At 46.9% G+C, this 16,375-nt stretch overlaps 1 protein-coding gene across 1 annotated transcript; it reads left to right on the plus strand.

The window, feature by feature from the left end:
* The first annotated feature begins 429 nt into the window (after nt 1–429).
* On the plus strand, nt 430–15,008 carry FLVCR1 (FLVCR heme transporter 1). Its single transcript, XM_009897530.2, has 10 exons — nt 430–1,137; nt 5,863–6,007; nt 7,485–7,625; nt 8,433–8,500; nt 8,744–8,847; nt 9,963–10,073; nt 11,049–11,154; nt 11,997–12,108; nt 13,962–14,029; nt 14,625–15,008. The coding sequence occupies exons 1-10, from the start codon at nt 487–489 to the stop codon at nt 14,685–14,687; spliced, it is 1,569 nt and encodes a 522-aa protein (XP_009895832.2). The 5' UTR covers nt 430–486; the 3' UTR covers nt 14,688–15,008.
* The last annotated feature ends 1,367 nt before the right edge of the window (nt 15,009–16,375 follow it).

Genomic DNA, 16,375 nt, shown 5'->3' on the forward strand with positions numbered 1-16,375 from the left:
GTTCAGGTTGGACAGGATTCTGAGCAACCTGATCGAGTTTGTTGTGGGGGGATTTGGCTAGATGCTCTTTAACTATCCCTTCCGGCCTAAAGCATTCTATGATTCTGTGATTCCTGTCTCCGTTTGGCCCTCAGTCACCTGCAGAGACAGCCTTTATAGGTCGTGTTGAATAAATGCACTGTAAGGAGTGGGTATATCACAGTCAGCGGCTCCTCAGCAGCGGGTGCTGAAGCAACGGATTTTAAACGCGCTCTCGGGTATGTCAGTGTTTCCCCGCCCGGCGAGAACCCCCCGCCCAGGGGCCGCCTCCTGCTCCGCCCGCCCGACTGTGCTGCTGTTGTCCGGCCCTGGAAGTGGGCGGGCAGGGCGGTAGCGGCGTGGTGTTGGTGGCGGGGTGGGAGTGGGAGCGGAGACGGGGACGGGAGTGGGAGCCGGGTGACCTTGCCGGCGCGGTTAGCGGGGAAGCTGGGTGGGGAGACGGCGGAGATGGTGGAAGACGGCGGCGAGGAGGAGGCGGAAGGGGAGAGCGAGAGCGGGGAGATGCCGGCGGCCGCCGCCGTGCCCCCTCTGCAGCGCTGCAACGGCTTCCTCCCCGGCAAGGAGGCGGAGGACGGCGAGCGGCCGGCCGCGGAGGGCGGCGGGGAGCGGGCGGCGGCGGAGGCCGAGGCCATGCTAGCGGCGGGCGGCAGGCGGCTGGAGACGCGGCTGTCGCGGCGGCGGCTGGCGGTGCTGGCCGTCTTCAGCTGCTACTCGCTGGTGAACGCTTTCCAGTGGATCCAGTACAGCATCCTTAGCAACGTCTTCGCCAGCTTCTACGACGTCTCCTTCACGCAGATAGACTGGCTCTCCATAGTCTACATGGTGGCCTACGTGCCGCTGATCCTCCCCGCCACCTGGCTGCTAGACGCCCGCGGCCTGCGCCTCACCGCCCTGCTGGGCGCCGGTCTCAACGGCCTGGGCGCCTGGCTCAAGTGTGCCAGCCTGGCCCCCGACCGGTACGGGCTCACCCTGGCCGCTCAGACCGTCTGCGCCGTCGCCCAGGTCTTCATCCTGGGGCTGCCCTCACGCATAGCCTCTGTTTGGTTTGGCCCCACCGAGGTCTCCACTGCCTGCGCTGTGGCCGTGCTGGGCAACCAGGTAGGGATGGAGTGGGGCAAGGGAGGCTTCCTTAGAGTTTGACGTGGTAGCGATTTAAAAGTTAAGTTGTATCAGTGGGGAAAAGTATTCTTCGAGAGATGGTTACAGGGCAGCATTGGAGGGTGGACAAATGGCAGTGCAGAGGCAGGCCCAGTGGTGATGTTGTGGTTTGCAGTCCCTGGCCAGCCTTGCCACACCTGTGGCAGTGTGTAGCGGCTCAGATGCTTCTGTTAGCAGCCTGGATTACATCAGTCAGAGCCTTTTTCAGAAGCCATCCTGCACTGCTTTCTTTTCCTCTTGCAATCACCGTCTTACTTCTTGCATCATTCATCTGACTGGGTCCCACCCTTGGCTAGATCTAGGTGAGCTCCAGTGCCGAGATATATTAGTTCATGCTTTTTAAATGATGTGCTCGAATCACTAGATGCCAATAATCAGTGTCCTGGTGACTCGAAGTTTTCTGTAACACTGTGATCGTTCACATTGCTGTGACAAGTCAGTAACTGAGTCAGATTTCCTCAAGCTCCCTCGTCCTGGCTGGTTTTTCATAAAACTAGAACGGGTGTATCTGCAAGCATGGGTGAGAATCTGATACTGTTGTTTTTCCCCCCTCTCCCATAGCCTTGTTCTCAGCCCTGCCACTGTTGCTGCTTTTTTGTGGCAACAGAAAGATCCCAGCGAGCAGCAGTGACACAGGCTAAGGTCGTAGGTACAGGTTGAATAAGGTAACAGGTGATTTGTTGCTCCTCATGTGAGTCTAATGGTTTTATGCTTGTGTACTTTGGATTATTACAGCAGTAATATTAGAGTTCCATATTTGCAGTTAGGATTGCTCATTAGCTCGTAACTGTTTACAGTTCCCCCAATGCTTTTGCAAGATAATTTTCTTTGGTGTTAAAGTCTTCCCATGGACAAGTTAGTTGACTGTCTCTTTTGGACTGAAGGCTTTGAAGTTGTTGGTTTTAGCAGATGAGCAAAAATGCTGCATCTGCATTCCAGAAGCAGGTTAAGGGTTTCTTTGGCAGCTAAATTTCAACTCTTCCTGACATGCACAAGTCCTCCCAGTACAAGGAGTTGTGTGATAGTGCTAGGGAACCAACTTGGAATCTGCAACTCATGCTTCCCTCAAATGCTGAGATGTGGGTGTTGAAGTGGTGCAGGACAGGAGCAGGAGTGCAGGGATTGTGTGGAACCACAGGAAGGATGGATGAGGAAAACAGGAGCAGAGGTGTGAACAAAATAAGGCTTGGTTACTTCTGGAGCATATTCCCCATCAGAAGCTAGGACTGATCAGAGTGTGCAGATGGCCCTCTGGCAGGGAGACACCTGTAAAAAGCACTGACAAGATGTGTGTTGTCTGTGTCCTACCCTGCTTGATCAGAGCTGTGTGCTTAAGATCCCAATCCTGCTTGTGACCCATGAAGATTATTGATAGAGTGTCAAAGAATGGAATTGCTCTGCTCTCAGTTTTTGCTTTCTGAAAATACTCCAACCACTCAAAAGCTAGACTGAAGGAGTATGAAATGACCAATTAGGCACTTGGAAGGTAGAAGTGATGCATACGTGTTCTTCTGCATACACAGTATGATACAGTCTCACTGTACTTGTTTAACTGCATAAGGTGAACTATGTAACAGAATTGGGTTGTTATGGCCAACTGGGCTGTTGGTCATCTGGTTTCTTATCAGCTACTTTACGTAACTTTATAGCTACAACAGACAGGGCTGGGACCACAGGCAGGGAAGAGACAGAGCAGTTGCCAAAAATCATATCACAGTTGTTGTCCCATAAGATGCCAGTCATTTGCAATTGAAATGTTAATCACTGGGCATGCAGGGTCAATGGCTTCAAACTTTGACCAGTTCTGGGCCCCTCAGTTTAGGAAAGATGTTGAGTTGCTGGAAGGTGTCCAGAGAAGGGCAACGAAGCTGGGGAGGGGTCTGGAGCACAGCCCTGTGAGGAGAGGCTGAGGGAGCTGGGGTTGTTTAGCCTGGAGAAGAGGAGGCTCAGGGGAGACCTCATTGCCATGTACAACTACCTGAAGGGAAGTTGTTGGCAGGTGGGATTGGTCTGTTCTCCCAGGCACCCAGCAACAGAACCGGAGGACACAGTGTCAAGCTGTGCCAGGGGAGACTGGATGTTAGGAAGAAATTCTTCATAGAGAGAGTGATGGGCCATTGGAATGTGCTGCCCTGGGAGGTGGTGGAGTCACCATCACTGGAGGTGTTTAGGAGGAGACTGGATGGGGTGCTTGGTGCCATGGTTTAGTTGATTAGGTGGTGTTGGATGATGGGTTGGACACGATGATCTCAAAGGTCTCTTCCAACCTGGTTTATTCAATTCTAAGGGCAGATTTAGATTAGATATCAGGAAGTTCTTCACTACAAGGCTGGTGGAACACTGGAACAGGTTACCCAGGGAGGTGGTTGAGGCCCCTTGCCTGGAGATATTCAGGGTAAGACTTGACAAGGCCCTGGGCAGCCTGGTATAGTTTGGAATGTCTCTGCTGACTGCAGGGAGGTTGAGCTAGATGACCTTTGGAGGTCCCTTCTGGCCTGGACCATTCTGTGATGTACCTGTCAAGGGTTGTTAAAAGTGCCAAATGTCCACAAGTATTTATTATCTTAAACTGAGCAGCACACCAGACTCATTGCAACTGTTGAGCCTTCTGACCTCAGCCTCTCTTGATGTAAAAGGTGAAAAACAGTGTCACTTGATTTTCTTGGAGTATTGGGGGTAATGTTTTGGCTTACATTGGGGGAGAACACAGTATCACAGTATCACAGTATAACCAAGGTTGGAAGAGACCCCAAGGATCATCAAGTCCAACCTGTCCCAACAGACCCCACAACTAGACCATGGCACCAAGTGCCACGTCCAATCTCCCCTTGAACACCTCCAGGGACGGTGACTCCACCACCTCCCTGGGCAGCACATTCCAATGACGAACGACTCGCTCAGTGAAGAACTTTCTCCTCACCTCAAGTCTAAACCTCCCCTGGCACAGCTTGAGACTGTGTCCCCTTGTTCTGGTGCTGGTTGCCTGGGAGAAGAGACCAACCCCTTCCTGGCTACAACCACCTTTCAGGTAGTTGTAGAGAACAATAAGGTCTCCCCTGAGCCTCCTCTTCTCCAGGCTAAGCAACCCCAGCTCACTCAGCCTCTCCTCACAGGGCTGTGCTCAAGGCCTCTCCCCAGCCTTGTTGTCCTTCTGTGGACATATTCAAGTGTCTCAATGTCCTTCCTAAACTGAGGGGCCCAGAACTGGACACAGGACTCAAAACATGCCTGAAGAAAAATTTTATTTGTGCACTCAGCTTGTGTTTATGGAGTTCATACACAGCAGGGTGAGCATAAGAAGAGACACAAATTCTTCAGGCAAGCACTGGATACTGTGTAAATCTGATAGTCTGGGAGGCGAGGGGGAAGGCATCAGAACTGTCATTAGACACATGCACAAAGGATGCTTTGAAAGTACATTGGCACACCTTTAATTGGAACACTTTCTGAGTGTTGGCCTGGCTGCTCTTAGAGTCTTTGGTGCTGGCTTTTATTTATTTATCTTTACCTGAAATAGACACAGGGTTTGGTTTTTTTTAGCTAAAAAAAAACACCCAAAAGTTGTTCTTAGCAGAGATAAATTGCAGCGTAGTCCAAGACTTTGTATACCCAGAATTTCAGTCCTTGAATTTTGCCCCTTTTTAAGAGAAAATCAGTTGCTGCATTGGAATTGACCTCAGATACAAACCCACTGCTACTTTGTGTTGTGATTTTTCTTTATCTCCTTAGCAATAGTTGCAGATACAGATTTGGGCTTTGTGTTTCTTGATAAGGATGCTTCTTTTTTTTCTGTCTTTTTTCCCCTCCCTCTTCTCTGCTGTATCAATTCTGCAACAAAACCTGCATGTCAGTTTTTGTTACTGTAGTGGTAGGATTTGTGACATCAAGTGAAGCATTTTAATTGAGGAAAAAGAGAAGAGTGTTTCTGCAACAGTAGGTGGAGCCTTCTGTCATCCCTTTCATTCTGTCATCCATAGGCTTTCATTTGCAGCATAGTAGTATCATAGTATCAGTCAGTGTTGGAAGGGACCACAAGGATCATCTAGTTCCAACCCCCTGCCATGGGCAGGGACACCCCACACTAGATCAAGCTGGCCACAGCCTCATCCAGCCTGGGCTTAAACACCTCCAGGGACAGGGCCTCAACCACCTCCCTGGACAACCCATTCCAGGGCTTCACCACTCTCATGGTGAAGAACTTCCTCCTCACCTCCAGCCTGAATCTCCCCACCTCCAGCTTCATTCCATTCCCCCTAGTCCTATCACTACCTGAGATCCTGAGCAGTCCCTCCCCAGCCTTCTCAGGATAGCATGACCAATACAAATCCATGTGTGTGCACAGCATTTTCCTGTGAAAGATTCTTCTGCCCCCCCAAAATTCCTTAATGCTTAGTTGCTAAGTGTGCTGTGTAGTAGGCTTTAGTTTTATGGTTTAATTTAGAAATGAAAAGGTTAAAACCTGAGTTGTGAAAGGCCTGATTGTGAAATGTCTTTGAGAGCAAATGACTCAGAAGTATGATACTAAAGAAACACTTTTCCTTCGTGGTTGTATTAAGATTTATTATAAGATACATTCTGAACCCCCCCTGGTAAGGCTTTTCACTTTTCCCTGTGAACATAAAAGAAAGAAATGATTATTTTTGGCTTTCTTTTCTTGCTTTACAGCTTGGCACTGCAATTGGCTTTTTATTGCCACCTGTTTTGGTTCCAAATACGCCTGATGATGTTGCTCTGATGGCACACAACATCAGCATCATGTTCTACGGAACAGCGATAGTGTCCACGCTTCTGTTCTTCTTGACTGGAGTTGGTAAGTGTTCTCTTCTTGTAGTTTAAATGGTGACCATCTCTCACTTGTAACATCTCACTTAAAGCATCTGACTGCTTGAAGTAACTGAGGTTCCATTTTCTCTGGTTCACTTGTGTTCACTTACATGTTGCACCAGGGTTAAGTGACAAACAGTTTGTGACCTCGTTCAGAATATTTTGGTCTCTTGGGCTTTTTGCTACAAGAGCATTATGGTATGATGTGAATTCTTAGCATCCTATAGAATGATAGGATGGCTTGAGTTGGAGGGCACCTCAAAGATCATCTAGTTCTAGCCCCTCTGCCATGGGCAGGGACACCTCCCACTAGACCAGGTTGCTCAAAGCTTCATCCAGCCTGGTCTTGAACACTTCCAGGGATGAGGCACCCATAACTTCTTTGGGCAACCTCTTTCAGTGTCTCACCGCTCTCATAGTAAAGAACTTCTTTCTAATGTCTAATCTAAGTCTACCCTGCTCTAGGTTAAAACCATTGCCTCTTGTCCTGTCACCACAGATCCTTAAAAAAAGTCCCACTCCAGTTTTCCTGTAGGCCCTCTTCAGGTGCTGGAAGGTCTGCCTGAAGCCTTCTCTTCTCCAGGCTGAACAGACCCAACTCCCTCAGCCTGTCCTGGTGGGAAGGGTGCTCCAGTCCTCTGATCATCTTTGTGGTTCTCCTCTGGATGCTCTGCAACAGATCCATGTTCTGAGCTGACCTCAGTACTCCAGGTGGAGTCTCACAAGAGCAGATTAGAGAGGCAGAATTAGCTCCCTTGACCTGCTGGCCACTCATCTTTTGATGCAGCCCATGATGTGGTTGCCTTTTTGATCTGCCAGCAGACATTGCCAGCTCTTGTCAAATGCCTCATCAAACAGCACCCTCAAGTCCTTCTCTGCAGGACTGCTTTCAATCCACTTGTCACCCAGCCTGTATTTATGCTTAAGGTTGCCCTGACACAGGTGCAGAACCTTACACTTTGCCTTCATGAAGCTGGCATAGGCCCACCTCTGAAGCCTGTCAGGGTCCCTCTGGTTGGCATCCCTTCCTTCCAGTGGCTCTGCTGCACCACACAGCTTGGTGTTGTCAGCAAACTTGCTGAGGGTGCACTCATTGCCACTGTCCATGTTGCCAACAGAGATGTTAAACAGCGCTGGTCCTAGTACTGATCCCTGAGGGACTCCACTGATCACAGGTCTCCATTTGGATGTTGAGCCATTGACCACAGCTCTTTGAGGGAGGCCTTCTAGCCAGTTCCTTATCCATTGAGTAGTCCATGCCTTCTCTCTGTTAGTCTGCCAGTTCAGACACAAAGGTTTAGACACATTTCAAATGAAGTCTTTGATCATATGTTGGTGGTGGTCAGATGTGACCAAATAGTTAGCACATTTTAGTTCTGTGACTTGATTTTTTTCATGGAAGTGCTTAAAATCCACAAGTTCATGGTAAAGACAAATCAAAATTGTTCTTTCTTCTCCCCCAGTGTTTGAAGAAAAGCCCAAATACCCTCCTAGTCACTCTCAAGCGGTCCTGCAGACTATGCCTCCTGAGAATTACTCCTACAAGCAGTCAATTATTAATTTGTTCAGAAATATTCCATTTGTACTCTTGCTGATCAGTTATGGTAAGTGGTGCTGTCTGGCTGTCATCTGGCAGAACAGTTCAACTGTGTGCAAAAAGCACATTGACCTTTAGTTGTGGTGGGTTTGTTTTTATGGGGGAGGGATGGTCAGACTTGTACTTAGCAGCCAGTGCTGGAAGGTTCAGCTGGATTCAGAATGCCAGCAGGTCTGGCAAAGAGATTTTATGTGGCAGATCATAGAATCATAGACTCAATAAGGTTGGAAGATACCTCAGAGATCAAGTCCAACCTATCACCCAACACCTCATCACTAACTAAACCATGGCACCAAGTGCCACGTACAATCCCCCCTTGAAAACCTCCAGTGACGGTGACTCCACCACCTCCCTGGGCAGCACATTCCAATGGCCAATTATTCTTTCTGGGAAGAACTTTCTCCTCACCTCCAGCCTAAACCTCCCCTGGCACAGCTTGAGACTGTGTCCTCATGTTCTGGTGCTGGTTGCCTGGAAGAAGAGACCAACCCCCACCTGGCTACAACCTCCCTTCAGGTAGTTGTAGAGAGCAACGAGGTCTCCCCTGAGCCTCCTCTTCTCCAGGCTAAACAACCCCATCTCCCTCAGCCTCTCCTCACAGGGCTGTGCTCCAGACCTCTCCCCAGCCTCGTTGCCCTTCTCTGGACACACTCAAGTGTCTCAGTATCCTTAAATTGAGGGGCCCAGAACTGGACAGATAAAAGGTTTTGCCTTTGATGTGAGTCTTATATATCATAAGATGAAATGTTTAGCGGGGGAGCAGATCTGTGTGGCTATACCTGGAATGACTGAAGCTTTTCTTTTGGCACTGCAGGTATTATGACTGGGGCATTTTATTCTGTCTCAACATTATTAAACCAGATGATAGTAACTCATTATGAGGTAAGTTTTTGGGATCTCTTTTCTTTTTTAACTGTACACTTGGCAGGGATGATGTTTATTATTATGTAGGTATTACGTGTGCTCAGACGTTTTGTTTCCTTTATATGCCCCCCCTGCAATTTCTTGCACCATACAGCTGTGGGAGTCACAGGAATGTTATGACCTGTGACTGCCAAGAGGTCTGAACTTGACTCTGAATGGAAGCAAGTTATTAATGAGCACCATATAAATATTTGTTGAAAGGGAGAAGAAGTGAACGCTGGGAGAATTGGCTTGACACTGGTGGTGGCAGGAATGGTGGGTTCCATTATTTGTGGTTTGTGGCTGGATTACACTAAAACATACAAGTAAGTGTGGGTAGGCATGTCTGGGGTTAGGGGTAGGAGAGTGGTTGCAATAGCATTAGAAAAATACTGCAACCTGAGGGCTGAAGTGAGCTGCTGATGAAATGCAGTTCATCCCTGATTGTTTAGGGGCCCTGATGGAGACTAGTTTCTGAGGCTACAAAAAACACTTGAGACAAACTGGTTCTTGGCCAAAAGAAATGAGAGGAGAATGCAATGATGTGAAGGAGTTTTCCATCTGCTGGCTTTTCAGGAGCCCAGTGGCTCAGTGGGCTCCTGCTAGGAAAGCATAAAAGCTCAAGACCTGCTCTCTGTTGCTGATTTGTAAAATGTACAGCTGATGGATTCTCTCTTTTTGTTTCCTCAATATACTACTCCTGATCCTATTAGTAAGCATAACATCTGTTTTAATTTGAGGCATGCCCATGGAGCAGAGCTCTTCTAGGGTAGGAGCTTTTGGGTCCATCACCCATGGTGTGGTGCCCCCCAGGAGTGAGCAGTGCCCTGGAGCGCTGCTTCTGGTGGAGTAGTTCTCCCCTGTGACTTGACTCTTGGTACTCTATGTGCAAGAGCTCTAGAAACTTCAGGAATGTTAATGCTGTAGATTGGCTGTGTTTCTGCATGTGTTTTGGCTTCTAAATAAGTGATATGTGCTTTAATATTCCAGCTTTAAAATAAATAGACCATTGTAATGAGATTTTGTTTGACTTGCCTCACAGGCTGACTTTTGTTGCTAATAGAGTTTGATTTGGCTGCTCGTGTATTGTATAATAGGCCAGGCTGTGGAATGGCCAAGAGGTACAACATTGAGGAGAGCTAAAGTAGTCTTAAGGTAATAGTATCTGCTGTGCTTGTGCACGCTTTGAGTAAGTCTTTTTTAGCTTTGAGTAAACAGCCATATAACCAAGGCAGTAAAGAGTGCAGGAAGGTATATAAGTTCTCACTGCATGATATGTATGAGTCAGAATTACATGAAGCAAATGTTAGAGCTGTAGAACGTCAGTTGTTAGAGAGTAAGCACTGTTAATGTCACTCTTCCATGCTTCAGCCATGTGCTGTGACCTTATGTTAACAACATCATTTTTACTAATTTCTCTTTGTGTTTGGTTGGCTTGCAGGCAAACTACTTTGATTGTTTACATTCTCTCTTTCATTGGCATGGTGGTATTTACTTTCACCCTGGACCTTGGATACCTTATAGTAGTATTTGTGACTGGAGGAGTACTTGGGTGAGCAATTAAAGAGGACTGGAAGACTTGCTGAGGTTCTGCTCAGACACAATATTTGACTGTTTTAGCTAAACCATGCTACTGTGTGTTGTATTGTCATGCTCTTGACCTGTGCCTGTAGCTCACAGGTAGGGTTTACTAGGGTTTCACCTTCTGTTACATCAGAATTAATCTAAAGTAACTCACCAGTGAATTCCTTTTGACATTTTAATGGACCTAGCCGAAGTCTGTGTGTGGTCAGTTTGGTTGCAGCTAAACATGCTGCCTGCAGTAAAGTTGAATCTTTCTGTTGGCCAGCAGATAAGTCATTAAGAGTTTAACTGAGCATACCTGAGACTGGCTTCTGTGTAATTTTCATTTAAGACATGTTTTGATAGCCCAAGCAACATACTCTCAGAAAAGCATGAGCACCTCTCATATATATGTAGTCTAAAAAGCCCAAAAGGTGCTGAAGAAATGATGCTGTATCCAGACACTGTAGTCAAGGTAGAGCCAGAAACACCTTGAGAGTTTCAGTTAAATAACAACCAACCTCAATTACATTAAGCCCCTGCTCTTCCTCTCACCTGTTGGTCCCCACAGCTTCCCTCACAGCCACTTCTAGCAGATATTCCAATGTCCAGCCACATGCCCTGCTGATGGTGTCTCTTTTTGTCTTCCAACATGGATGTTTGGGCTGGTCAACTGGTTGTGTATGTCTTTCATTTGAAAACAACTATGGAGTGGCTTGTGGACTGGTCAGAGAAGGTTGTTGTGGGAAACATGACAAACACATTTGAATTTCTTTGTCCCAGAAAGAGAGATGTATGGCTAAAATTGTTGGATGAGGTCAGGGGAATGAAGCCAGCAAAGCAAGTGTTGAGTCTTGAAAACAGACAGTTCAGAATACCATCTAATTCATAATGCCATGTGTTTGCATTTCATTTTCTTAGCTGTAGTGATAGATGAAGGCCCTTTTACTTTTGTCTTCACCAGGTTCTTCATGACTGGCTATCTCCCACTTGGGTTTGAATTTGCTGTGGAAATTACATACCCAGAATCTGAAGGCACTTCCTCAGGACTCCTTAATGCGTCAGCACAGGTTATACCATCTTGTTGCTACAAGGGAACAGGTAGAATAGAATAGAATTAACCAGGTTGGAAGAGACCCTCGAGATAGAGTCCAACCTATCATCCAACACCATCTAATCAACTAAACCATGGTACCAAGCACCCCATCCAGTCTCTTCCTAAACACCTCCGGTGATGGTGACTCCACTACCTCCCTGGGCAGCACATTCCAATGGCCAATCTCTCTTGTTGGGAAGAATTTCTTTGTAACATCCAGCCTAAACCTCCCCTGGCACAGCTGGAGACTCTGTCCTCTTGTTCTGGTGCTGGTTGCCTGGAAGAAGAGACCAACCCCCACCTGGCTACGACCTCCCTTCAGGTAGTTGTAGATAGCAATCGGGTCTCCCCTGAGCCTCCTCTTCTCCAGGCTAAGCAACCCCAGCTCCCTCAGCCTCTCCTCACAGGGCTGTGTTCCAGACCCCTCCCCAGCTTTGTTGCCCTTCTCTGGACAGCTTCCAGCATCTCAACATCTTTCCTAAATAGCGAGGCCCAGAACTGGACACAGGACACAAGGTGTGGCCTAACCAGTGCTGAGTACAGGGGCAGAATGACTTCCCTGCTCCTGCTGGCCACACTCTTCCTGATGCAGGCCAGGATGCCATTGGCCTTCTTGGCCACCTGGGCAGGATGCTCAGGAAGAAGGCCACTCTCCTTGAATCTAAGAAGGCTTTCTTAGACTTGGCTGCTTAAGTCTCAGTTCTGTTGCTGTAGGTTTTTTGGGGTTTTTTGTTGTTTTTTTTCATTTGAAACCTTGCAAGGTAAAGTGATGATTCTTTTCTGAGTGATCCTGATAAGTGCCTTGTTTGTTTATAGATATTTGGAATTGTCTTTACACTTGTTCAAGGAAAACTCACAACAGACTACAGTCCTCGTGCAGGAAACCTCTTTCTTTGTGCTTGGATTTTTGTGGGCATTATCTTAACAGGTAATTCATTGGAAACATAGAAATGCTTTCCCTTTCATGTAAAAATTGTGGAGGTTTCTTTGAGAGAATTAATTTCCAGGCAGTTTTTTAGGCACCTAGGATTTAAATCTGTGGCTTTCTGTCTGGGCTGACAGGAGCTGCAAGTGCAAGGCTTGGGTTAGTTTGCTTTGATTTTTCACTTCAAATGCTTGCTCTGTGTGTGCCCTTTGTTTTAAGGATGTTGTCACTACTATACAGACAGCCATCTCTCACACATTTCTTGAGTCATTGTGGTGGGTTGAAGTTTCCCCCAGCATTAACTTTAGCCAGACTAACTCAGTTAGAAGCAAGTGAAGCTGTATTTGCAAGCAAAAGCTACACTCTACAATGGACTGCAATGAATGTGTACAAAATATACAGGAGTTACAATATCATACAGATGTTTACAATTAGCAAATAACAAGGAAACCCCCCAGAAGACCAGGGAAGCCACTCCACTACCCCACAAAAACTCTTCCCCTACCTGTGTACCAGAGAGAAAGAGGTTGAGAGAAGGCAGTGTTAGTCTTATCTCAAAGGCCAGCCAGAAGCACCCTTAGCTCCTGGGCAAAGCAAAACAGCCAAGGTCAGAAGAGAAAAGGAATGGGAATGGAAGTGAAATGTGAAGAATTGTTATGATACAGCTCCTTTTACCCCAGACTTCCATTCTATGAATTTCTTTAGGACAATCATTTGTTTTCCTCTTCACACCCAACAGTGATTTATTGATAATTTTCTACTTGTCTGCTCCAAATCTGCAGCTAAATTTTAAAGGCATAGCCTAAAACTGCCACAGTCATATCTGGGATTTGGGGCAGATGTCTGTTCCAGAGAAGCATAGTAACTGTAAACAAATACATCTGCAAGAAATTGCTGATGTATTTCTCAACTGTACCAATGACTTACACATACTGGTGCTTGTAAATGTGCTGCAAGTGCTCAAAGCATCAAGCTTTGCTATAGAATGGAATGGAATGGAATAGAATTAACCAGGTTGGAAAAGACCTTTGAGGTCATCAAGTCCATCCTATCACCCAACACCATCTCATCAACTAAACCATGGCACCAAGCACCCTATCAAGTCTCCTCCTAAACACCTCCAGTGGTGGTGACTCCACCACCTCCCTGGGCAGCACATTCCAATGGCCAATCTCTCTTTCTGTGAAGAATTTCTTCCTAACATCCAGCCTAAAGCTCCCCTGGCACAGCTTGACACTGTGTCCTCTTGTTCTGGTGCTGGTTGCCTGAGACACCAACCCCCACCTGGCTACAACCTCCCTTCAGGTAGTTGTAGACAGCAATAAGGTCTCCCCTGAGCCTCCTCTAGGCTAAACAACCCCAGCTCTCTCAGTCTCTCCTCACAGGGCTTGTGCTCCAAACCCCTCCCCAGCTTTGTTCCCACATGGTTTAAAAGCTTTTATTGTAATGTCCTTTGTGTACTTTGAGGAGCAAGTTCAAACTATCAGTAATGAGGGAAGAATAAATGAGGGTACTTTGAGTATGTAGTATTATAGTATCAGTCAGGGTTGGAAGGGACCACAGGGATCATCTAGTTCCAACCCCCCTGCCATGGGCAGGGACACCCCACACGGACTCAAGGTGTGGCCTAACCAGTGCTGAGCACAGGGCACAATGACTTCCCTGCTCCTGCTGGCCACACTATTCCCGATGCAGGCCAGGATGCCATTGGTCTTCTTGGACCCCTGGGCACACTGCTGGCTCACATTAAATGTGCTGAAAGCAGCTTCCATGTGCTTGCAGAGTACAAATATTCCCCTTGAAATGTATGCTGTTGCAGGGTTATGAACCAGTTTTCTGTTTGCTTATTGTTTCAGCCTTAATAAAATCAGATTTGCGAAGACACAACGTGAATTCAGGGATTACGAATTTGGATGTTAAAGCTGTAAGTGCTGCTGACTCTTCTAGCATGATTGGATTAGAATCATAGAATCAGTAAGGTTGGAAAAGACCTCAGAGATCATCAAGTCCAACCTATCACCCAACACCCCATGACTAACTAAACCATGGCTCCAAGTGCCACGTCCAATCCCCTCTTGAACACCTCCAGGCATGGTGACTCCACCACCTCCCTGGGCAGCACATTCCAATGGCAAATCACTCTGTGAAGAACTTCTTCCTAACATCCAGCCTAAACCTCCCCTGGCACAGCTTGAGACTGTGTCCTCTTATTCTGGTGCTGGTTGCCTGGGAGAAGAGACCAAGCCCCATCTGGCTACAACCTCCCTTCAGGTAGTTGTAGAGAGCAATGAGGTCTCCCCTGAGCCTCCTCTTCTCCAGGCTAAACAACCTCAGCTCCCTCAGCCTCTCCTCTAGGGCTTGTGTTCCAGACCTCTCCCCAGCCTCATTGCCCTTCTCTGGAACTTAAGAGTACTGAGGTATAATTACTTAATTGCTAATTATTACTTAAGAGTAGTTAGGTAGGGAATAGCTTCCAGTGAATGACAGTTCAATTCCTGCCTTCTTTTCCCCCTCTCCAGGTACCAGTTGAGAGTCCTGCAGAACCTGAGAGTACTACGTTAAAAATGCAGTCGGCTTTATAAAGCTGGACGAAGATGACTTGGAAACGCACAAGTGTGGCTGGACACTGAACCATGTTAATTAGTGTAATCACTGGATTTGTGTGGGTGGGCAGTAAAATGTGTTTGGTTGATCCTGATGAAAGCTGTGGGGTGGAGTCTGTGAAGATGGCCAGTTCATTTTGCCTAAGATGCAGACCATCCACCTCGGTGTGGAGTATTTGTTCTAATGGTTTTCAAGTTTTACATTTCATGAGCGAAGAGCTGTGTGAGGACTCTCTGTGCTAGAGACACCTGTACCTCTGGATGCATACTTGAAACAAGTCTGGAATCTCCAAGTGCAGTCATGATCAAAAGTATCTTTTGTGTAGCCTTTGCTAGTGCGTTTGAATAGTCAGAGAGCCAGTAGCAGCTGAAGGGTATTCACAAGTTCCTTTTTGTAAAAGTAGTGTTTCTGTATTTTTAACATTAGCCAGCAGTTCCTTCTGGAAACTGTCTATAGCACAATACTGAAAGCAAGAGATGACTGCAAACGTGTGTTTCACACAGGCATCTGACCTTTCTTTTGCCTTGAAACTTCTTGATAGGTATCAGAAGACAGATACAGAGTTAACCAGGTTGGAACAGACCTTTAGAGATCATCAAGTCCAACCTGTCGCCCAACACCATCTATTCAACTAAACCATGGCACCAAGTGCCTCATCCAGTCTCTTTTTAAACACCTCCAGGGATGGTGACTCCACCACCTCCCTGGGCAGCACATTCCAATGGCCAGCCATCCTGTGAAGAATTTCTTTCTCACATCCAGCCTAAATCTCCCCTGACTGTGTCCTCTTGTTCTGTTGGTGGTTGCCTGGGAGAAGAGACCAACCCCCACCTGGCTACAACTTCTCTTCAGGTAGCTGTAGATGGCAATAAGGTCTCCTCTGAGCCTCCTCCTCTCCAGGCTAAGCAACCCCAGCTCCCTCAGCCACTCCTCATAGGCCTTGTGCTCCAGCCCCCTCCCCAGCTGTGCTGCCCTTCCCTGAACACGTTCGAGCAAGTCAGAACTGGACACAGGACTCAAGGTATGGCCTAACCAGTGCTGGGTACAGGGGTAGAATGACTTCCCTGATAAGAGAAAACACTGTCTTACAGGTTCATTGTAACATTTCTGGGGAGACTGTTATAGATTCCCAATAGATAACTTGAAGAAAAACCAATTTTAAGAAAATACAGTCGAAAGGTGGAGAAAGGTCTTTGGTATCTCTACTGTGAAGTATTCACAGGCAAATGGAACACTCCCACGCAGGTTGCCTCCACAGAATATTTTGAGTGCTTTCTCAGTTCAAGTGAGAGGACTCTGTGTTTACAAAGAGCTGGTGCCTTTACTTTGTAAAGAAGATCCTTGCCTCATCTTGAGTTTAATCAGTGCTGCTGAATAAATTCCATTTTGTGTGTTAAACTTCCTCTGAAGATTTCCGGAGCATCAGGAAATGTGTTCTGTGGTTTTGTTGGTTTGGGGTTTTTTATTTTACATTTATTTCTCTGTGTTCTGAATTGTATCATTTGTCTTGTGGAATTTATGTGCTTGTATGACCTTAAATTGTGCAGGTTGGCAAAAGCTGTAAGGATGACTGAAAGAAAAATGATGTTGCAGTTTGATGCTGTATTTGCTGTGTATATCATGCCTCTTCTCTGCAAAAGGAACAGACTTCATTAACATTCACCTT

This window comes from Dryobates pubescens, chromosome 2 (genome assembly GCF_014839835.1).
Source record: "Dryobates pubescens isolate bDryPub1 chromosome 2, bDryPub1.pri, whole genome shotgun sequence".
In the NCBI taxonomy this organism is placed as follows: Eukaryota; Metazoa; Chordata; class Aves; order Piciformes; family Picidae; genus Dryobates; species Dryobates pubescens.

Bases quoted from the DNA above. Each gene is read 5' to 3' on its own strand.
- FLVCR1 (XM_009897530.2), top strand. From the start codon at position 487: ATGGTGGAAGACGGCGGCGAGGAGGAGGCGGAAGGGGAGAGCGAGAGC. The intron at 10,074-11,048 runs GTGAGCAATTAA...TGTCTTCACCAG, and splicing joins GTGACTGGAGGAGTACTTGG to GTTCTTCATGACTGGCTATC. The intron at 14,030-14,624 runs GTAAGTGCTGCT...CCCCCTCTCCAG, and splicing joins CGAATTTGGATGTTAAAGCT to GTACCAGTTGAGAGTCCTGC.